At 38.8% G+C, this 23,584-nt stretch overlaps 2 protein-coding genes across 5 annotated transcripts in view; one reads left to right on the top strand and one right to left on the bottom strand.

The window, feature by feature from the left end:
- Positions 1-200: 200 nt before the first annotated feature.
- On the bottom strand, positions 201-10,561 carry psmd12 (proteasome 26S subunit, non-ATPase 12). The gene is made up of 11 exons (XM_053637398.1): positions 10,320-10,561; positions 8,140-8,199; positions 7,908-8,036; positions 7,091-7,198; positions 6,837-6,941; positions 4,936-5,085; positions 4,108-4,242; positions 3,624-3,736; positions 2,862-3,036; positions 2,357-2,434; positions 201-816 (listed from the first exon to the last, which is right to left on the bottom strand). The coding sequence occupies exons 1-11, from the start codon at positions 10,425-10,427 to the stop codon at positions 607-609; spliced, it is 1,371 nt and encodes a 456-aa protein (XP_053493373.1). The 5' UTR covers positions 10,428-10,561; the 3' UTR covers positions 201-606.
- ppp1r12c (protein phosphatase 1, regulatory subunit 12C) overlaps positions 10,493-23,584 on the top strand; it is a 45,578-nt gene continuing 32,486 nt past the window's right edge. For all 4 annotated transcript variants that reach the window (XM_053637393.1, XM_053637395.1, XM_053637396.1 and 1 more), the window contains exons 1-4: positions 10,493-11,171; positions 18,511-18,685; positions 20,149-20,279; positions 21,647-21,765. In XM_053637393.1, the coding sequence (XP_053493368.1) occupies positions 10,987-11,171; positions 18,511-18,685; positions 20,149-20,279; positions 21,647-21,765 (610 nt within the window). In that variant the 5' untranslated portion in view covers positions 10,493-10,986. The remainder of the gene's footprint in view (positions 11,172-18,510; positions 18,686-20,148; positions 20,280-21,646; positions 21,766-23,584) is intronic.

Below are 23,584 nucleotides of genomic sequence, written 5' to 3' on the forward strand. Positions count from 1 at the left end.
AAGAACTGACTATTCACTTCCTGCCTAATATATCTCACCCTGTGCCAGGTGCCGCTGTAACCAGATAATCAAATGTTATTCACTTCACCTGTCAGTGGTTTTAACGTTATCTCAGACCAGTGTAAATGTTAACATGCAAGTTATTTATATAAAGAAGATTTTTTTTTATTAACTTACTACGAAATAAAAGAAACACTGTCTTCAAAAGAAAGATTTAATGTGTACTTTGCAAAACACTCAAATGTTATCAAGCATGGATCAACAGTTGTATACAGCAATTGCAGATTTTTGCCATTTTCCAAACAGAATATTATTCGTGTACCAAGGCCGTGAACCTGGTTTAATCTGCACTCGGTAAACCAAACGTCCGAGATCAGATTTGTTTGCTGCCTCTACATCAGCACATTTACAGTGAGTCCAGACCATCTGAACAACAAAGCCAATATCAATTAAACAACATCCAGATGATGTGTGAATGAAGCACTGACATCATCGTCTTTACTGACGAGGGCTTATAACTAAACATGTTGGGGGATTTTTCGGCAAAAAAGTAATTCTGTCCAGTTGAACCAGCCATGTAATCTGATCCCGAGCTGAAGACTGTGGCTACTGCAGGTTGTGGATCATCTCCTCCTTGGCGATGAGATGTGTTGTTTTGTTGACGAGGGACATGAGAGAGTTGAGTTTGTGGGACCAGTCGTTCAGCAGATCATTGGGATCTTTGGGCCTCTGGAAGTTGATGATGCCTGCCAGCCGGTCCACTTTGGCATAGATGGTCTTGTTCACCACCAAGTTGGACAGGAACTCCTCAGACTCCTAAAGAACGAACAGGTATGAACAGGAAAGCACCGCATGAGTTCTAGTCTAGTATTTATCGGGCTTGTAGGAGAAGATAGAGTGAGGCATGGGAAAATATATTTTCCCTCCTCATTTAATTTGTAAGGAATACAACAGATATGAATAGATAAAAAGTATGATGCATCATTCCTTAATTAATATAAAAACACATTGTGCTGTTTTAAGAAAATAATCAATGACAGGTTGGTGTGATGCACACGCCAAGAGATTTTTATTCATTTTTATTAAGAACGACACATTTTACTTTTCATCCGTTTATAGTTACATTTAACGTTATAAGCAGCTATAAACAAATCGTTCCCTCACCAGCCTTTAATTTTCCTCCATTGAAGAACATAAAAAAAAATTACAGCTCATGTTAGCGAGATACCGCAAAGCTCTCTGTCCTGAAGACTTTCCCCATAGCAGAAAACTTATAGTTACAGCTTTATCTCAATTCTTATTATTTTTTGTTTGTTTGTTTTTACAAAGCACTGACACTAGAGACTCCTTCCATAATATTCCAAATAACTGTTTTTGGTCCCCCGAGATTGATGGTCTCATTAAAGAGCTTCGTAATTATTTCACCTCAATTTCTTCCCAGGTTAGGATCCTTGGTATCATCCTGGTCTCAGAATTATGCTTAACCAAGCAAATAAATTCAGTCGTTAAGACTAGCTTTTAATCGATTATGGATTATTTCTAAACTTAAAACATTTTTGTCTTTCCAAGATTTGGAGAAGGTTATTTATGCTTATCATCACGTCACATTTAGACTATTGTAATTCATTGTACTTGGGTGTTCATCAGTCATCTCTTGCTCATCTCCACGTGGTTCAAAATGCAGCTGCAAGGCTGCTGACCAAGGTAAAGAAATATGATCATATCACCCCAATTTCAGCATCGCTCCATCGGCTCCTGGTCCATTTTAGGATCCGGTTTAAGATTCTGTTGTTTGTCTTTAAAACTCTTAATGATCAAGCTCCTTATCTCAAAGATCTTCTTACACCACATTCATCCAGCAGATTTTGAAAGATCTTCTGATAAGTTTCTTTTGTATGTCCCTCGATCCCGTTTAAAAACTAAGGGGGATAGAGCTTTTTCAGTTGCCGTCCCTTGCTTATGGAATCAGTTGCCACTGGACATCCGACTTGCACCCTCAATTATCATTTTTAAAAAGATGCTGAAAGCGTATCTCTTCTCCCAGGCGTTATAATCTAATTTATACGATTTTTTTTATTGTCTGTCTCTATTTGGTTTTCTTTGAAACCTTTTCTTACTCTGTTCAGCACTTTGGTCAGCTTTGCTGTGTTTAAATGTGCTATATAAATAAAAATTTACTTACTTACTTCCAAAAAAGCTAAACAAACATTTCCTTACAGAAAACATCACCATATCAACAACTAAGTATGTCTTTGTTAAATAACACTTCCTTTTATTATTAGATTTCGCCAATTCAAGTAGTTTTCCACAAAAAAGGGTTTGGGGGGGGGGGTTGACAACACAAAACAGAACTCACATCAATGGAAAGGTCGAGAAGTCCAGCCATCCTCTTCATTGTGATTCTCGTGTAATACTTGGCCATAATTCTTATGTTCTAAAAGAGACCGAAAACAGCAGATAGTTATTATTGGGATGAGGAAAAGTATAATATTATAATAATATAAATTATAATAATATTTTCCAGACTAGAAGCCATGTTTTTTTGTCCTCCAGGTCGTTGATGGATAAAGATTGTAATTGTTGTTGTCTATCAGGAATAAAACACTTCAGTAAATGCTGGTATTAGAAAATAATCAATTTCAGTGAGGCAATGGCATCACGCCACTATGTTGTAGCGGGTCACAAGCTGTTTTATTCCTTATTAATCAAGCGTAATTAATTGTAATCGTTAATGCATATATAAAAGAAAAATGTTGATTAAGAAAAGTCTATATTGATTTTAGGCTCATAGTAATAGATAGATTATACACTCATAGTGCAAAAAATACAGTACAGTCATGCTCATTTTTTGAACAACTTACATGCTCTACCACTCTGTTTTTCAGGTCCTGCCATCTCTTCTCTCCCTCCTCATTGTAGGTGAAGACGTCAGTGGCAGGACTATCAGGAGAGCCCTCGCGCAGCTCCTTCCCATAATCCTCCACCAGGGAGGACCAGCGCATCAGCTCCATGGTAGTGAACTGTTTCAGGAAATCCCTGGGGGGGATAGAGAACAGGAAAGATTGAGAGATCAGACTTTGTTTCGTTTTAGCCAGCTGCTGCATTCGAACGCAAGTCACCATTTCTTACCACTGAGTAGAAAAGTACAAACAATACAGAAAACTCAGAATTACTATCCGGAGAACTCTGGATGATTTCCTCAACTCAAGAGTTCAGCAAGTGATGTAGAATCAACAAGGCTGCTCACAGCATCAACAGTAAACAAAGTAGCACTTCTTATATTAATCTTACATTTGCTTAAGATTAATCAGTAGTCGGACATATTTGCTTGTTAAAACGATAACACTTTCCAGAACACTATACAGTTCACTGTTTTGAGGAGGAAAATATACATCACTCATCACAGATATAACTGGCATTTTGTTGGGCAAAAGTGACGTCATTCCGAGCTCCGACTTCCCATTTCCGAGGCAAGTCGAATGCACCATTAGAAGACAGAACAGGTTTGGTCAGAAATGATTGCCTTATCATTCTCAAGGACTAAACTGAGGACAGACTTGTTTGCAGTTCCCATGTTTGAGAAACAGAATAATTTCCCAGAAGCTCTCTAATGCCTCACTTACTTATATTTAGGGATTTCTTCCAGTTTTTTGTCTGCGCTGATCCGATGGACCAGATCAGACTGTTCGTTGTCATACGGAGCCAGAACCACGTAGAGAACCACACTTTTCAGGGCCTGGAACACAACACGCAAATTAGAAAAGAAAGATTAGACTTCTGTGGGGGGGGGGGGGGATCCATTCAAAATATTCAGCAAAGAAAAGACAAATATAAGATGAATAATGGGATCCAAATGCAGCTGAACAGAGAACACCACAGCTCATAGGCAAAATGTTAGATAAAGCCTTGCTGCATTTTTGCCGAGTGCACAAGCATGATATTTAATCTCCAGAGACATTATCATGAAGATTAAAGCTACATAAAATCATCTCTTGCTTATTTTCCGTTGTCTTTATTCATCCACATAATTACCATGTCATACTTTACAGTTAAATTATGCTAGTTGCTGGTTTTCCAGTCTATGAAATTGCAGCTTTAATGAATTACCTGCTGCCACTTGGAGCCGTCCTCTAGGATGCATGGAGTGTCGTAAATGGCCCGGTAGTGTTTGCATATGGAGAGGTAAGAGCCTTCATGCTGGTCCACTTGAATCATCAGATTGTAGTACTTCAGCTTAGACTCCTAAGAACAGCACAAGGAGACCGGTCAGAACGCTTCAACTTAAAAAGAAATAATAATGAATAACTCTCAAAGAAAAATATTACAATATGGTTATTATAAAGTCATGAAACGAGATTCAAATATTCACAATATGACAAACCAACAACACTATCTAAGGCCACAATCGCACACCCATTCACACACTGCGGACAATTTGGAAATGCCAATCAGCATACAACGCATGCCTTTGGACTGGGGGACGAAACCGGAGTACCTGGAGGAGCAAAAACGGTGAGCAAAATGAATTTAGCATTGGAGGATTTCAGTGAGCAAAACAGCCAGCACAGCAAATAAAGACGTTGGTCTTTATTTTCAATTTGACTGGTCAGAAGTGAACAAATCAGGCCTTCACATTCAAGACTTTCTCGCAAAGAGTGAGACCACCGATCCATACAGAAAAACAGTGGAAAATTCTAATGCCATGACAAATTGTCTCATAAATCTCAGGGATATTGTATTGAATTAGTGACCTAATATTTAATAACTAAATACCTAAATAAGAGTGTTGGTTGATTGAATTTCTGGAAATAAATATTTTTAAATAAATGAACCGCTCTTCAGTTTCACGCCTTGCTGTAATCTCGCAGGTGTTCAAATAAAGATCAAGAACGGCGTGAACCTGCAGGCTGGTGCCAGTTTAACCTCAGCTCTCACCTCGGTGCCTTCCTCCTGAAAGAACTTGGTGTTGATCTTCTTGCTGATGATCTGAGTGCGGATGTAGTCTTTAACGGCTATGCACAGCCTCATCTGCTCCAAGATGAACTCCACCTTCTCTTTCTTCTCCATGGAGCCGTACGTTTCCACCTGCAGGACGAAGGGAAAGCGTTTATATTGAGAATACCTTGAAGAGTGCTACTCCAGATCCTACCTAAAACAAAATGATGTTAAGGTGTTGCGTCTACTCTTAGACCTGTGTGTGCTAACTTTAACTTATAGTCCCCAGTGAAGTCTTGAAGTGAACGAATTCAAGTCATTTCCTTCTTAACCAACTGACAGTTGGAAAACTGAATAAAAAAGCACACGTTTGAAGAGTCAAAGACGTATTTACGACCCACGGCTGCTGATATGATTTCTCTCGCTCAACAACGGCAACTTCGGCATGTTGGGGACGGCACTCTAGAGAGCATTTGTTTGGACAGAAAATCTGATGAGAAGCTGAGTGCATCAAAATAGTTGATCTGTATTGGTGGTAGAGAGAGAGACTGTCAATTTTATAAATCTTCTATATATCTTCTAAATGCAAATTTTGTGATTGTTTTGGAGCACACTGGCTTACAGATAACCTTAAGGCGAACATATTCATACTAAAACTTCACGAAACTTACATTTTGAGTTCATGGGGATTTTAAGGAAATACTGAATACTGGGAATGTTAATGGTTAACTGATTAATGATTATATAGTGTAAACAATTACACTACCGGTCAAAAGTTTAGAAACACTCATTATTTATTTTATTTTTTTTCCACATATAGGAATAATAATAATAATAATAATAATAATAATAATAAAGTCACCAAAACTCTGGAGTAACACAAGTGGAACTATGGGAATTATGTATAATTAAAAAAATTCAAAGTAAATCAAAATAATTTACTATTTTTGCAGCTTCAAAGTAGACCCCCTTTTTGCCTAGAATTGCCAGAAATGCATTCTTGGCATTTTCTCAACCGATTTCTTGAGGAATCTCCCCGAGATGCTTTTTAAACAGTATTAAAGGAGTTCACACCTACTGTATGCTGGACTCTTATTGGCCGCTTTTCGGAATATTTCTCTCCAAGTCATCCATTAAAAATATATATTTTTTTGTAAATAAGATATTTATTTATTTCATTAGAAAATTAACATGTTGGCACAATTATATTTCTGTCTACAACACCGATTTCAAACATTTAAATCATACACCTTCAGATAAAAAGATTTTGTAAGATCATGAGAAACATTTCAGTCAAGTGTCCACAAACTTTTGAGTATATTGGTAAAAAGTTAGCAGGCAATGGAAAAAAATTTTATAATACAAGTGTATGCACACTCTATTACTTCACCTCACTCGTAGTAACATTTCGCTGCTAATAGAACTCTAAATAAAATATAAAACATGCCAATATTCAGCTCCATCCAAGACACAAGGTTTAATGTCTGGCCATCTTCACAAACTTACTGTTATCCAGTAGAAGGTATACATGTTACATAAGGCTGCAGGATGTGTAGGCATGTATGTATTAAATATATATATATACATATATACACACAAACAAATATACACTTCACCTTGTTAACACAAACATTTCTCAAAATCTTGCTGTCTCAAGCAGCCTCCTGCTGAATAAATATCAGGGGTAGTGCCAATCATTTTATGTATACACAATCATAATACTATTGGAACTGGTCTAATAGGAGGTTTGAAATGAATAATGTCCAGTTGACCTAAAACAAAACTTTTCTATGAGTGATATGGCCTGTAAGCTGGCTGGTTGAGGTTAACTGTTGACTAATAAAGCTTTGATTACAAGAATTGCCAAGACGAGCAGCATGACCGAAAGAACAAAAACTCACCTGCAGCTCCTGCAGAATGGACGCGGCCTCTTTAATCTCACCGCTCTGCTCTTTAATGTTGGCCAGCATCTTAGTGAGTCTTGCGCGCTCGATCTCAACATAAATCTTCATGGGATAACACAAAGAAGAGGCATTAGGCAGTGAATGAGACCAACAGCGTCACTCAGATCAGCAGTGATTTGGATCACAGGAGCATGAGTGTCTCGATTACAGATCAAGATCATTTTTAAATTGGAGATGGCTGGAGAACTGACCTTTCCGGCGGTAACGGTTCTGAGGGTGTCGATGAGCCTCAGTTTGATGGTCAGGTCACTAAAAGCATCCACGTATTTGTAACACTCCTGCACCATCTTGGCCACAGCCTGCAAAGATACCACGCTCACTCAAGCACTTCCGTGTTGCATAACAGATACACAAACTGTTACGAGAGAACAATAACAGCGTCTTTCTTGTTGTATTTTTATTTATAGTGCTTAGCGAGGATACTTTCTACTTGTATTAGGGAATACCATTTGAACATAAAATTTATTAACAAAAGTCCAATAATAAAATAAATAAATAAATAATTTATATTTGTTCATTAAATTAATTCTCCTGAGTGAAGCTTGTATGCGGTTGTGAATGTGTACACAGAGCATTATATAAATCAGTCCCACCCGGGATTTCGCAGATCGCAGAAATGAACGCAAAATCAAGCAAGCTCCACAATATTCTGAAGAGTTTGCAATTTTTCTAAATTATTGCAGATTTGTCCAAAAAATGTCATGTGACAGCATCGCAATGCTCAATCAGTCAAAGCCCTCTTCGATTCACGTGCGTTGAACATGAGTACAGCTAAAACGTCTTATTTACCAACAAACATCACAGCCAAAGAACGCACAAAACAATTTAGCTGGAATTGCAATTTCGCCAATTCAAATAGTTTGCTGCAAAAATAAATAAATAAATAAAAAGTGCAAAAAACCACACAAATTTTGAAAAAAGCTGAGGAAAAAAAAAATCAAGCATTTTTGGCCACAACAACCACACAAAAAAACTCCGCGAAATCCTGTATGGACTGTATAATCTCACCTGCTTCAGCTGACTCCTCCTCTTCGATAACAGCATGATGTTCTCGTTGAGCGCGTCCCAGTCTTTTGCCTCATAGCACATCTGAACGATGGCCACCAAGATCCTGGATGTGGACACCATGTCCGAAGCCTGGAAAGAAATCCAAATGCTAATAAAAAGGCTTATTCTGTGTGCATGTTTGCAACAATGACCCCACGTAAATCAGACGAAATTATAGAATACTCAGACTGACCGTCCTGGTCTGCTTCTCCAGAGACAGAAGGCTCTCGACAGCTTCCTGAAGTCGGCCTTCCTGCACACAAAAACAATTCACACAGAGGATTAAAGAACGCGGTGTAACAGTAATTTTGCACACAAAACTGCAGAAAGTGGCTCGAGTAAGATTATGCATTGCAGCATGCGACAAAAGTTTATACACGTGGTTTGGTTTTGTTGTTTTTTTTTTTGGGGGGGGTGTTCAGTTTGACCTGAGGTAACACTTCAACCTGCTAAATGGACCCCTGTCTCAACTGCAATCTTTACTGATGAACTGTAGTTTGAGGTGGATACTCACAGAAATGTCATGCAGACTTGACGATATCGTTTTCTGTATTAGTCTATAATAGCATAAAAGGCAATTACGCAGATAATGTGTACTGTCGTTATTCTCAACTCTGATTGGTCAGAGGAACACAGTTAAATGGTCAAAAGCTCGAATCGGATTGGTCAGAAGGCGTGCATGATTTTTCTATACCAGCACGGCTCAGAAAGTAGTTCCATCTGTAACATGAACGATAGGTTAATATTAAATGTGCTCGTTCTGGTACTTTATTGTTTCTATAGTAACAGCTCATACGCGGGGACTTGTACGACGAACGCTGCACATAACCGAAGACAGACGACGAATAAACGGATTTTAAAACACGTTGCTACTTAAAGTATAATGCATCATCATTGATGCGGAGACATTTATTCAATATTTATAGAAGGAGCCTAGGTTGTACGCATTTTGTAACTGTCAAAGCTTCCCAGCTCCAGTTTCTCTGGAAAATGACAGGCTGTGTTTTTTTGAGAGAGAAGCAGTCGAATTTAGCGCAACTATAATACAGGTGCGAACAAGAACTTCCACACAACTTCCACAACATTAAATCTATCGATAAACCATTAAAATGTGCATTAATCAATCAATTAACATCCTAATCATTGGCAAAAAGCTGTGGTATAAGTGAGATAACACACTCCATAAAGTGTTATACGTTAACGTGCATAAAATGCTGTACGTTGTGCCACTATATACTAACAACTAAGGCTGGGCGATATGACAAAAATATCATAAATGCGATACTTAAGGACATTTCTATGACACACGATGTGTATCATGATATATAATTTAGCTAACAAACTGTCTGTAAAACAGGAGTAAAACAAACAAACAAAAAACTCTAATCGAGTTTGACGATACTTTTCTTTAATGCCTACAAAGACAAAAAAAAACAAGATGAAGTTCTTGTTTTTTTTTTAAAATTACATTAAATAAACGGCATCCATTCAGTAATTATTAAAAACATTTTTAAAAAAATACATCACCATACCAACAATATCTCAGAAAAATGCATCATGTAATCATTTATCATGATATCGATATTATATCGATATATCGTCCAACCCTACTAACAACTTACACAGACACGGTAAGTTTTCCAAAAAGAAGAATTTGGGTGGGTTTTTTTTTGTTATTGTTTGTTTTTGTCCTTATATACAACTGTGAAAGAGTGTTTATAGCTACTATACTGTAAGTGATAACAGGAACTAACATGTCCCACAACATTCAATGTAACAGTTAAAAAGTATGAGGTGGTGTTCATTAACGGATTTGCACACTTCATCACACCATCCTGTCGTTCATTATTTTCCTATAACAGCACGTCACTGGTTGTTTTCTTCATTACCTAATACACGGGAGCTTTGTGGATATTTAGACATGGATTTAAAGATGACTGTGTGAGAATGTTAAAAAATATATATATATATATATATATGTTAAAAACTCACGCAAACATCGGAGAGATTTCGCTCGTTGTTGGTTAATGAGATAAATTTGTTATTATTTTTAAAAACAGTATAAATAAATTCGGGTTTTATTTCCTCTGATACACTGCAAACACTACGGGTGTGAGTCTATTCGGCTTGCTAACAAGCAGACTTAGCTAGCTCGAGCACATTAACGCTAGTTTAAACTACTGTACAACCATAAAACCGCCATAATATAGGAGAATTGAACTCTAATACGTATTTGTGCTCTTGTTTACATTAAACCGGAATAAGTAAGACGTTTAAAGTGAGGAAAAGTGAGCCAGCTAGGTGCGCTAATAAGCGGTGTTGCTGCATCATGACTCAGCCGCACATCTCCGTTCATTCAACTCACTCACTTACTTTGACCATTTTCTCGCACTCGGGCAGTCGCTGGTCCACAGTAGCGCTGTAATCAACTTCCATCTTAACTACCTTCCCATCTGATCTCTCGATCCTGTCGTCCGACATTTTGACTTGTTTATTTATTTATTTATTTATTTTTTTACAACAAACTCAAAAATCCAGCAACTCGCCTTCACTGTAACCCTATTAGCTTCCGCCGCTTAATTTCTGTTGTCAAAACCAACCGGAAGTACTTCACCGGAAGTACCTGCCTCGAGCGCCGTCTAGCAGCGCGGAAGAGAAACGCCATATTTTGATTTGTTTTATTTATTTATTTATTTTTGACAGTGTTTGACAGGCGCGATGTCAAGTCGTTGTCCCTAAACCTGTCTTTTTTCCCCCTCCCCAGTCGCCTTCTTATTTAGTCGAGGAGTACAGACAATGTTAGTACAGCATTAGAAGTTGTTTAGGCTGATATTTAAGGATTCCGTTGAAACGCGTTGGTTTGTAAAGAACGCTCGCGCGCTTGCCGTGAGTAACTTCCTCCAAGCAATTTTGAATAAGGAAGTAGCTCAGTTAGCCAGCTAGCTAGCTCGCGACATGTAAACATCTCCAATGGAGGGTGTGTCCGTGTGAATATTTTCCCTGTTTTTTTTTTTTTTAAAGTGAGTATTTTTTTGGGAGAATGGGCGACGCGGCGAAAGTTCAGCGTCGGGAGCAGATAAAGCGCTGGAACGGCTCGTCTACAGACAAACAGCCGGCCGCGCCACGGAGACGCTGGCGGGATGAAGAGGAGGATGGCCGGGAAGATGGAGAGAGAGTACAGGACTCAGACGTACACCGACCTGGTCGGCAACACGTCAAACGAAGGTGACTTCTTTTTAAAAACTAAAAATACGACTACATAAATAAATAATAAGGTTGTAATCACTTTTATTGTAAACCAACCACGCCTTTTCAGTGTTGCTCAATAGCTACGTTTCTTACTCATCACAGTCGGAAGTCATAAAGCAGCTCCAGTGCAATGCAGCAGGTAGAACAGGAACAGCTTTCACTTGCTCTTTGGCTTCTGTTTTAAACCTTAGTTGTCTATAATACTCAGTCTGACTTGTCATAAACTCAGATTTCCAGATGTACTCAATTCAGCATGTGTTAGGAGGACTAAGGTGGACAGCTGTCAATCAGTCACGTCCACTATAGAAGGTGTTTGGTGACAGGTTCCCAACCCTGGTCCTGGAGAACCCTTCTCCATGCTCTAACAACTGTTACAGTGGCCCTGAAATCGCATATCTACTTATGTACCTGTCCCTTAGAAATGAATTAATGCAATTATGGATCATGAATCTGATCTCTCGTTAATCACTTCCTGATAAACGACTCATTTCTTCTGATGACTCAAACTGTCCTAGTTTTGTGTTAGTCCAATTAAATACTCTCTAGAACGGTTACGTCCCACCCTGAGGTGTGTGTCTTGCTCTACAGTAGCAGCTCATTAGCAGCAAACATGGTTTGTCAGTGTTTTTTTGTCCCCCCCCACACACACACACTATTCCTTTTTCCAGCCCTCCTTTGGTTGAGGAAAAAAATGGTTGGATTTTATTCGTTTTGAAGAGGGAGGAATTTGTGCAAGATGGTGGTTCGCTATGATATAATGTTTTAGAAGAGTGTTGTACATGCTTACGGAGTATCGCTTCCTCAAGCTGATCAGGAACGTGATTCTGTCTTTATGCACTGTACATCAGTAAGAGTAAGTAATATCTTTTTAGAGTAGTGTATTATTTAACTAACCATAGCCATTTAGCTATAAGCCTACCACTCGGGTACATTAGATGTCTCCCGGAGATGACCCTGCCGCTCTTCATCACCATCGACACCGCTGACAGTAGACCTCAAGTCAGAGATGTACGATGTTACTCCAAAAACGTCTCATCTACCAGATCGTCCTCGTTAACATCGACATTTGTAAGAACACTCTCCCTAAACTCTGTACTGTTCTTCGTGTTTAGCTAGCTCTCTAAGCTTCTGTCGAGACGTACCTCTGTGGCGACTGGCTGTTCTGTAGATCTGTCTAGCAATTCAACACGTCCCCACTTCCTGTTTCAAAACAAAACACATCACCAGGTGGAATCAAAAGCCATTAACAAGAGGCACATGGGACAACGTTTTAAAACCCTGACTATAGTATAACGTAATGAACTATAGCAAAGAGTATTCAAGCAGAACATTACAAAGCACACCTTGTCATATGTAAAGATTAAAACACTTAGAACGTGTGATGTGTTCGCCAGACAAGTCCCTGTGAAAGAGTATGTTAGAATAACGGAAACAATAACTTTAATATGTGAGCCCCTGGATATAAATCTGTGATTTGCAGCTGGCACTGTTGTCAAAGCGACTGTATTAGAAATTCAAGCAACAGCTTCTGGCCAATCAGAATCGAGAATTAAACACTTATTGTACAATCCCAATTCTGAAAAAGGTGGGACTGTATGGAAAATGCTAATAAAAACAAAGAGGAGTGATTTGTAAATGTACTTTGACTTGTATGTAATCAAAAACTGTATAAAGACAAGGTTTTTTATGTTTTGCTTAATCAACTGCAGTTTTTTTTTTTAAGGTTTACGTTTATTTTGAAATTGATACATGCAACACGTTCCAAAAAAGTTGAGACAAGGGCCATTTAGGACTAATAGTGATGTGACAAGTTGAAATAAGGAGATGATGTGAAACAGGTGAGGCAATCGTCTAATCATAGTATATAAGGAGCCTCCAAAAAAGGCCTAGTCCTTCAAGAGCAAGGATGGGTCGAGGCTCATCAATCTGCCAACAGATGCATCAGCGAATAATCCAACACTTTGAGAACAACCTTCCCCAAAGACAAATCGGTAGGATTTTGGGTATTTCACCTTCTACAGTGCACAATATAATTAAAATATTCAAGGAATCCGGTCAAATCTCGATGCATAAAGGGCAAGGCCGAAAACCACTTCTGAATGAGCATGATCTCTGATCCCTCAGACATCACTGTATAAAAAACCGTCATGAGTCTGTAATGGAGATCCTGACGTGGGCTCAGGAATACTTTGTAAACCTTTGTCACTCAACACCATTCGCCGCTGCATCCACAGATGCAAGTTAAGGCTTTATGATGCAAAGCAGAAGCCATACATCAACACTGTCCAGAAGCGCCGCCGACTTATCTGGGCTCGGTCTCATCTGAGATGGACAGTAGCACAGTGGAATCGTGTTTTGTGGTCCGGTGAGTCAACATTTCAAATAGTTTTTGGACAAAACAACCGTCGTGTTCTCCGTGCCAAAGAGAAAAAGGACCGTCCAAGCTGTTATCAGTGTCAGGTCCAAAAGCCATCATCTGTCATGGTTGTGCCCATGGTGTGGCATGCCCATGGCATGGGTAACTTGCACATCTGTGAGGGCACCATTAATACACATTAGTACACATTTTGGAGCTACATATGCTGCCATCCAGAGAAGGACAACGCCAAACCACAGTCAAGCGCATGGTTGCGTAAGCAGAGAGTGCGGGTGCTAGCATGGCCTGCCTGCAGTCCTGACCTGTCTCCGATTGAGAATGTGTGGCGCATTATGAATCGCAAAATAAGGCAACGAAGGCCCCGTACAGTTGCGCAGCTGAAGAAATGTATAATGGATGAATGGGGGGGGGAATTCTGCTTGCTAAACTTAACCAACTCTTGTCTTCAGTGCATAAACGCTTAATAAGTGTTATTAAATGAAAAGGTGATGTTACACAGTGGTAAACAGTCGACTGTCCCAACTTTTTTGGAGTGTATTGCAGTCATTAGATTTGAAACGAGTGTATATTTTAAAAAATAAATTAAATTCACAAAGTAAAACATCAAATAATGTGTTTTCAATATAGTACAGGGTGAATTGAATTTTCAAATGACTCTTTTTATTTTCCATACTGTTCCAACTTTTTCGGAATTGGGGTTGTATGAAAATTTATATAATGAATTTTAAAAATCTATTAACAATTTGTGGTCTAGCAAATAGCATTGAATCCACACAGCTCCAGGATCACTGGCTCGATCCTGAGCTTGGAATACTGTCTTTATGGCTTTTCACACGTACGCCCCATGTCCACATAGGTTCTCTGGTTTCTTTCCACCTCCCAAAAACTTGCCAGTTGGTAGATTGCCTACACTAAATTGCCCCTTGGTCTGAATGTGTTTTTGTCCGTGGTGCACTGCGATAGACTGGAGACCTACTCAGGGTGTAAATACAGAATCTGAGCTCACTCTTCAATCATATAATCTCTCCAGAGTTCTAGGTTTTCTCATGTAAACTCTCCTCTTCAGCTCACCCTAATTGGGTTTAGATCAGTTGTCTGGGGTGGCCATGTCAAAAACCTTGATTTTGTGGTCAGTGCACCATTTTATGTTCTGGACAATCCAACCATGAGTCAGTTGTAACTTCTTGGCAGAGGCAGCCAGATTTTCATTTTGAAAATCTCCTGGTACTTTGTGGAGTCCATGATATCATGCGTTTGGAGGAAAAACACCCCCACAGTATCGCAGATGCTTCACCATACTTTTGTCTCAGCTGACCATAGATCCTGGTTCCAGTCAAACTTCATGCGCTTAATTTAGTGGTTAGATGAAAGCAAAGTTTTTCTTCTGGAACGCCTCCCAAATAGTTTGTTGGCGACAGGCTGTAGATTTGGAGACCCTGTGACTCCAAAATCTCTCACCACCTGTCATCCTTGGAGACATTGTTGCCTCTCTATCGATCCTCTTCAGTGTGCATGGGGGAAGAATACACTTGTGTAATCTTCCAGGAAGGTTTCTTTACACCTCTGCGTGGATCAAGCTTCATAATTATTGCCGCAGCAATGGATAGGTGTGTAGTTATTATGGCCAGTCCCTGATATCATACCCATATGTGATTGTTGAACATCCCATTCCAGATTTAGCCCCCTCCCTTTGCTGTTATAATAACCTCCACTCTTCTGGCAAGTCTTTGGGATTTTGGAGCGTGGCCATGGGGGTTTCTGCTCATTCAGCCACAAGAGCATTAGTGAGGTCAGGCACTGATGTGTGAGGAAGCCTGGGGTACAGTCAGCGTTTCGGTAAAGGTGTTCAGTGTGGCTGAGGTCATGGCCCTGTGCAGGGCACCCGAGTTCATCCACTCCAACCTTGGCAGACCATGTCTTCATGGAGATTACTTTGTCCACAGGAGCACTGTCATGCTGAAACAGGTTTGGGTTTTTTAGTTCCACTAAAGGGAAATTGTAATACTACAACATGCAAACACATTCTAGATAATTCTGTGTTTCCAACTTTGTGGCAACAGTTTGAGGAAGGTGATGGTCAGGTGTCCACAAATGTTTGGTCGTATAGGGAATGTATTTGTGAAAAGAATAACCAATGTTTTTGTTGATCAGTGACATTTGGGGTAATTTTGGTGTAAATTTGATTGGACTGGCACTGTTACTATGACAACTAATCTGCTTATTCACTCAGAATAACTACCACAACAAATTGAAATGCTGAATGAAGGGACTGGGGTGGGGGGCATGTCTACTACTCCAGAAATGTACAGAGCAAGCCTTAACAAGCTCTTAATGCAAGATTAGGCAGCGGAAAAGATAAAGCACAACCCAAAGAAAAAAGACGGACAAGGTTTCAGTGTTTCAGGGACAGTGAAGTGAAAAACCATGCATTAGGTATGACTCAGTATACGGAATGTTAAAGAATGTGTACTGTAAGAGTTATGCATTTCTTTTAACTACCCTGATCATGGCTTTAAAGATAAAATGTATCATTCAGTTAAGGAAATTATTATTGGACAGTAAGGTAATATTTGTCACACCTATCTCAGTTCCTAAAGATTCCCAGATTATGAACTGGTCCAAATGTTTGTGACATGGCACCACCGATTCAAAACTGAATGTGTCACGATTTAATCGATTCCCGTGTCTTTTTCTTGATAAAATCAGATTCCTGTCACACAGGCCTCTTTTCTTTTTTCTTTTTTTACCTTATCAAATGAACATTCCTTTGGTGCTGTGTGTGGTTTTTCCTCTCGCTCTTTCTCTTTTCACCTCCATACCTCTCTGTCACTCTGTTCCAATGAATCTTATACAATTTTCCACTTACACAAAACATAGTGACTCAGCCAAGCCATGTTTAGTCTGTGACATTTGCTTTTTCTTTTTTTTTTTATTTTGCACTGGAGCTAAAAGGCAAATATAGTGATGAAAGTGTAGATCATCCAAAATCTTCTACATGCCAGGCATTTTAATTTTCAGTAATCTTATTATTTAAAGGAAAAATATAATAAATTAAGTCGGTTTGTAAAATAGTACGGTAAGTCAGCATGAAGGATGATTCTAGTTTTTAACCCTTGCAGCCGTTTAGCCCCTAGTGAGAATATATGATGCGCAAAAAGGGGACGGTTTATAGTATAACATGTATGCGATGATTGCTGGTATTAGCAGGTTTGGTAGAAATGTGAGAATTGCTTAACTTCAGTTGATCAGTTACTGATCCCCCTCAAAATAAAACACCTCAAGGATAGATTAATGCAGTACATTTTGATACAGTTCTTTTACAAATTGTTACAGGTTGTCTCACCACATGGTTGACATTTCACAGATTTTCTGTTGCAGTGCTGGGCTAAATTTGAAACTTCATTGTGGCCTATATAATCTCTTTGGGTCATAATGTTCATCCTCCTCTCCGCTCTCCCCTTTTTTTTTTTTATTAGTGATGCCACCTTTGTGTTTCGGGTTGAAGTTTTGCAGTGGCGTTCGTAATAAATATACAGTCCTTCCAGGGTTTAGCAATTTTGCGATCGCAGAAATGAACGCAAAATCAAGGAAACTCTCTAATATTCTGAGGAGCTTGGAATTTTTCAAAATTACAGCCGATTTTCCACGGTTTTGATCCAAGACGCGTCATGTGACATCATCACAACGCACATTCGGCCAAAGCCGTCTTCAATTTACGTGCATCCAACATGAGTACAGCTAAAAGGTCTCATTTACCAACAAACATCAGTGCGAAAGACAATTTCAGTTTCCAATTCAAGTTGTTTACTGCAAAAAAGCACAAATAATTCTGCAAATTGCAAACTCCTGTATGGACTGAATGTAGTTAACCGACTGTAATTATACTTGTCGAATGTTAGCTCGAACATACACTGACCGACTTTGTTTCACATTAATGAACTTTAAAATATTCTCAATTTACCTCGACAGAAGCAAGGGAGCTGCCATGAGTCCAGAGCATGTGAGATGAGGGGTAGTGGGCGGGGCTTCAATATGTGTTCATTAATATAGTTAAGATAGTTCAAAACACTCTCCTAAATTTCCCCGTTTCTTTGGCAAGAAGAACAATGCTTTTTCTGTGTATTTTTGAATGATAACTCATACAAGCGTACTTTGATGCTAAATTGCAGCGCTCCTAGGCGTTCACAAAATTACGACGAATCAACGGCATCCATTCATAAAAACATTTTTTTTTTAAAAAATACATCACCATACCAACGATATCTCAGAAAAGTGTATCGCGTAATCATTTATCACGATATCGATATATCGTCCAGCACTAGTGTCGTCGTTAATATTGTTCATGGGCAATTTAATGATATGAAAATCGATATTGTAATAAATGATGTTGGATATACGTTTTTCATTTTCATGATATTCTTTTAAAGCTTTTTTTATATATAACAATTATGGAAATTATGTTAAAATAATGTTTCAACTGAATCATTTTGAATTTTTCTACCTTTATGATGTTAAATTGTTTATTGTTGTTGATATTGACAAAAAGCATCATCAGGCCCTCTTGTTCTTCATATACTTCTTTTATTTTTCAGATATTTATAACAAAAACTCAGATTAAAATCAATCGAGTCTCTAAATTTTGTGCTGAATCTTTAAAATTGTAAAACGTTAAAAAAAATAATTGTATAATACTTACATGTTTTTCTCCTTATTAAATACTTATCATTATAAATATCTTGTATCTCTTAGAAATGAGAGAGAAATATTATATAGATAAACTCCCGTAGAATATAAATTTCTGTTTCTATCACTCACTGTCCTGGTTGATTTGGGCTTAAAACAGTAGAACACCGATTGTTGCCGGTCACTGCGCTATAATACACCAAGATTAAAGAGGATCTTGAGAAACCAATCAAGCTGTCATTATGTGTGTTTCAGGAGGCGTGTTCGATTCGAGAGGACAGCGGAGTTCCTGGCCATCTGCGCCAGTGGTGACCTGGAGGAGGCGAAGGAGATGCTGAAGGAGGTGCAAGTCATAAGCGATGACGACAAAACTTCTCGACAGGACGTGGTCAACTGTTCCAACGCTGACGGAATCACAGCACTGCACCAGGTGCTAGAATCATCAGTGTGACATTTTGTTTCTGGGGTCCAAGCACTTAAGTATTAGCCATTACCACTACCAATCTGCAACGAATGTCTTCATCTCTGTTCTATAACTGTTTCTCATTTTATGGTCGTTTTTGGTGTTTTCACATTTGACCCAAAAAGGATTGTGATTGCTTGTATGCAAGAACTAGCGAACACTAATGTTGTATTCACATCATATACGGAAAAGCATAATTACTGTACCACCTGGGGAAAATGTTCACACCAACCTCAGAGTGGAAAATTCCAAGTCAGAATTTTGGGAACTTTGTGACAGCCCTTATTTTCTCCAACTAAATCTGGATGTGATTTATGCAAATGTAGTCCAAAGTCATACAATAGGAAGTTTAGTTTGTATATCAGTTACAGCTCAAGTCTTGCTTTAGCTCCATTAGAGATGATTGAGATTTGGTAATGTTTAGCATGAACATATATGTATGCTAATGCTAGCAAAGCTTAGATTTAAAAAAAAAAATCACAAACTCCATGTTTATCTAGTGAATGAAATGGCAGTGTTTGAAGTTTGACCGTGTTCAGGTCGGAATATCAGTACATTCGTTTTTGTACTAAGCAGATCATTTGAAAAAGATAGCATTTTTAACTTGCTGCCTGGCTTCATTTAACTTAAACTAGGTCAAAAGAACCCACTTTTATTGAAATGTTTTGAAGGTTTACCTACATATCTTTTTTTTTTTCAAGCTAGCTAACTAAAATCAGCATCCAGCTAAACATTAGATACTGTCGCTGAGGAGAGAAAAACATACTAGCTATCAACAAAGCCAGGTTATAAACTATGTGCTAGCGTTTTGTTAACATTAAAGGGATAGTTCACCCAAAAATGAAAATTCTGTCATCAATTGCTCACCCTCGTGTCGTTCCAAACCCGTAAGACTTTCGTTCTTCTTCGGAACACAAATTAAGACGTTTTTAATGAAACCTGGGAGATTTCTGTTCCTCCATATACAGTCCAAGTAACCAAAACTTTCAAGCACCAAAAAGTTCATAAAGACATCGTAAAAGTAATCCATGTGACTCCAGTGGTTTAATCCCAATTTTATGAAGCGATATGAATGCTTTGTGTGTGCGGAAAAAACTACAGATAAGTCTTTATTCACAAAACATCTTCACTTCTGCACAGATCTCAGACGTACGTTCACGAGAGAACCACGACGCACATGTGTTCAGTTTCTCTTTATCATAAACCAGATTGGTAGGTCTGTGTAACATTACTGAAGTGGTTTATGGAAATGTTTTTAGCCACGATTGACTTTCATTATGTGTTCGCTACATTTCTTATCTACAAACATGACTTGGTCTAGCGACTGCATTTGGGGTATGTGGAAGGTTGTGAAAATGTTGTTGTCTCTTTAATCAGATGTGTTCATTTCAACGCAGCTACTCATACAGAGTTTGTGTGATGTCCCTCAGGCCTGCATCGATGGTAGTATCGAGGTGGTGGCCTTCCTCCTGTCTCAAGGTGCTAACGTAAACCAGGTGGACAACGAGGGCTGGACCCCGCTTCACGTAGCAGCTTCCTGTGGGAACATAGAAATCGCTGAGTATGTGCTTTTATATAGTGTTGCGTAACAGCGAGTGTCTGACCTTTAATAATGATTATTATTTTTGGCTCCCTCAGTAAACTTAATTGATTTGCAATATTGCTGAGTGTTTTGGATAAAGTTAGATGTCAGTTTCTATTAAATCATAAGCTTCCCTGTAGTGAAACTGTAAACAGTGCTGTGTTCTCAGGAAGCTAATTAGCACTGTTGAATTCTCGATTGGCCAAAAGGTTGATTTAAGTTTTCCACAGCACATCCATGACATTACCAGCTGTAATTCAAACCACAGGTTTACATGAACATGGTATCGTTTCTATATGTTAACATTTAAGAAAACATGCATTGTATAATCAGTGATACAGTGAGCTTTCCTGTGAGGAGACGTTTTGTCAGTAAGTTTTCCATCAAGTTAAGGGACAGAGGACTTTGTGCTTTCTGATTTGTCGATAACAAGCGAAACTTGAGCCCAAGTCCCTAACTCAAATCCTACCGCTGGTTCAATGATGTACAAACCTGAACAGTCCATACAGGATTTCATGGAGGGTTTTTTATTATTATTATTGTGATTGTTGGGGCCGAAAATCTTCAACTTTGCTGCGGCTTTTTTCATGTTTTTTTGCGGAAAAACTACTTGAATTGGAGGAATTGCAATTGCATGAAATTGTTTTACGCTGCCTTTTGCAGTGATGTTTGTTGGTAAATGAGACCTTTTAGCTGTACTCATGTTCGACACATGTGATTGCGCGTTGTGATGACGTCACATGGCACGTCTTGGCTCAAATCTGTGGAAAATCTGTGTTGTGTGGTTTTTTTTTTTTTTTTTTTTTTTAAAGTTTGCTTGATTTGCATTAATTGCTGAAGGAAGGAAAGCTTATAATAAACAAATGTAAAAGAAACGTGTGATTTCTAAAGCTCTATCATCCGAATCCCAGCAATCACAGCCATCTGTGACCGTGGGAAAAGCTGGCTATGCTGTCTGGGTGGGAGGGGTGGCATATGCTCTCCCTTCTCTGTCAATCACCACGACACTAGCCAATCACAGGCGTCTATGAGCTTATGTATGTGGAAGAGAGTTAATAGCGCTTTCCTCCAAGTGTGTTACGCTGCCCTGTGATGAGCAAGTCGATTTCTTTTGATTGAAAATAATACAGTGATATGGTGCAATGAAAGTATTTTGTTCTTAGATGAAATGAATAATTGTGATAAATCTAAGCCATTATACAGCTTTATAATATAGTGCACAAATGCACATTAGGCTATAATAAACATGAATTAAGCACAGATGTGGTGCTGGAGTAGATGAATATATTTTTTATTGACGTGTGTGTGTGTGTGTGTGTGTGTGTGTGTGTGTGTGTGTGTGTTAGATACTTGTTGCAGGAGGGCGCATCTCTAAGCTTGGTGAACTGTGATGGCGATGTACCATTAGACATCGCCGAAGATGAAGCCATGGAGGCATTACTGCAGGAGCACACTCTGAAACAGGGTGAGTCCTAGAAGGAGACAGACAAGAAGAGAGAAAGACCGAAAGCTCTTATTACCATGAATAGCTCATCTCCCACTCACCCAGTCATGCAGTGAATAATGGGGTGATGTGACGCTGACGTCAAAGTCCAGCCGTCACAAATACTTATGTGTTTGTTAGTCACTGTGTTTGCAGAACTGCGACTGGCGTTTGTAACTTTGCTTTCAGTTCTCAGTCCAAAAATAAAAGTCACGCAGCCAAAAATAACATGTACACAAATTTTCCTCTTATACCAGTCTGCATAGACATGTTTAGTGTCTGAGGTATGCTGCTTTACTTTTGCACTTGTAGGCAGGCTTATATCTCCCAGGTTAGCATCATGCATACTACATGTCTGAATCATCACACACCATCTTATGTGGTTTCTGGCTCTGGTACACGTTGTTATTTGTAAAAATAGGCAAAAGGACAAGCTAAAAACAGAAAACATTTTTATAGCCACTTGAAAATCACTTTCCTGCTCAGCACCCAGACTTCATACTTGGGAAGGAGGTGTGGATGATATTTAATGTGCATCTTTAATCATCTGTTTCTTTTTACAATATATATTTTGCCATGGCATGTACAGATGGTGTTATCATCTCTGCATAGGAAAGTGCATAATGAAAAAAATTTAATGATAAGCTTGGTTAATTTATCAATCATGTCTTGGCTTTGATTCAGTACATTATGGGTAAGTGGGAATCTGTACATACAGAGGGGGAAATAAGGATTGGACGTGTCCCAAAAAAATTTTTCAGTAAATATATTTCCAATGAGGCTATTCACATGAAATTTTCACCAGACATCAGTATTAACTCAAGAAATCCGGAAATATAAATAATTCACAACATTAAAGTCCATAAATGAAGTTATGTGTAACAAAGAGGAACGACACAGGAAAAAAAGTATTGAACACTAAAACTGAAATGTATTTAATACTTAGTGGAGAAGCATTTGTTTGTAAGGACATCTTCAAGACGTTTCCTGTATGAAGAAATTAATGGGTCGCAGTATTCAGGTGTGATTTTGGCCCATTCTTCTAAACATATTGTCTTTAAATCTTGTTCAGTTGGATTCAAGTCAGATGATTGACTGGGCCATTCTAACACCTTGATTTTATTCTCTGAAAGCAGTTGAGTTTTCTTTGTTGTATGCTTTGGATCATTGTCCTGTTGGAAGCTCCACCCACGTCTCATCTTCATCATCCTGGTGGATGGCAGCAGATTCCTCTCAAGTATCTCCTGGTAAAAGGCTCCATTCATCGTTCCTTCAATTATATGAAGTCTGCCAGTACCATGTGATGAAAAGCAGCCCACACCATGATGCTTCCACCTCCAAACTTCACTGTTGGTATAGTGTTTTTAGGGTGATGTGCAGTGCCATTTCTTCTCCAAACATGGTGTGTAGTATGACAGACAAAAAGTTACATTTTGCTTTCGTCTGACCAGACTACACTCTCCCAGTATTTCAGAGGCTTGCCCAATTGAGTTGTAGCAAACATTAAACGAGCTTCGACATGCCTTTTCTTTAGTAATGGAGTCTTGTGGTGTGAGCGTGAGCAGTGGAGTGCATTGCCTATTGTTTTCTCTGTGACGATGGCACCTGCTGCCTCCAAGTGTTTCTGGAGCTCTTTCTGAGTGGTCCTTGGCTCTTGGGCTACTCTTCTGAGTATTCTTCTGATTCCCTGGTCAGAAATCTTGCGAGGAGCTCCTGTGCGTGGTGTATGCGTTGATGATGTTGCTTCCACTTGTGGATAATGGCCCCAATGGTGCTTACTGGGGGATTCAGAAGTTTTGAA

Source organism: Ictalurus furcatus, chromosome 12, assembly GCF_023375685.1.
Source record: "Ictalurus furcatus strain D&B chromosome 12, Billie_1.0, whole genome shotgun sequence".
In the NCBI taxonomy this organism is placed as follows: Eukaryota; Metazoa; Chordata; class Actinopteri; order Siluriformes; family Ictaluridae; genus Ictalurus; species Ictalurus furcatus.

What these genes read in the sequence shown, in the direction of transcription:
- psmd12 (XM_053637398.1), bottom strand. Translation starts at nt 10,427, where the DNA reads ATGTCGGACGACAGGATCGAGAGATCAGATGGGAAGGTAGTTAAGATG. An exon ending in AGTGCGAGAAAATGGTCAAA is followed by an intron (nt 8,200 to 10,319) that starts GTAAGTGAGTGA and finishes TTTTGTGTGCAG; the next exon opens with GAAGGCCGACTTCAGGAAGC. An exon ending in GGAGGAGTCAGCTGAAGCAG is followed by an intron (nt 7,199 to 7,907) that starts GTGAGATTATAC and finishes GTATCTTTGCAG; the next exon opens with GCTGTGGCCAAGATGGTGCA.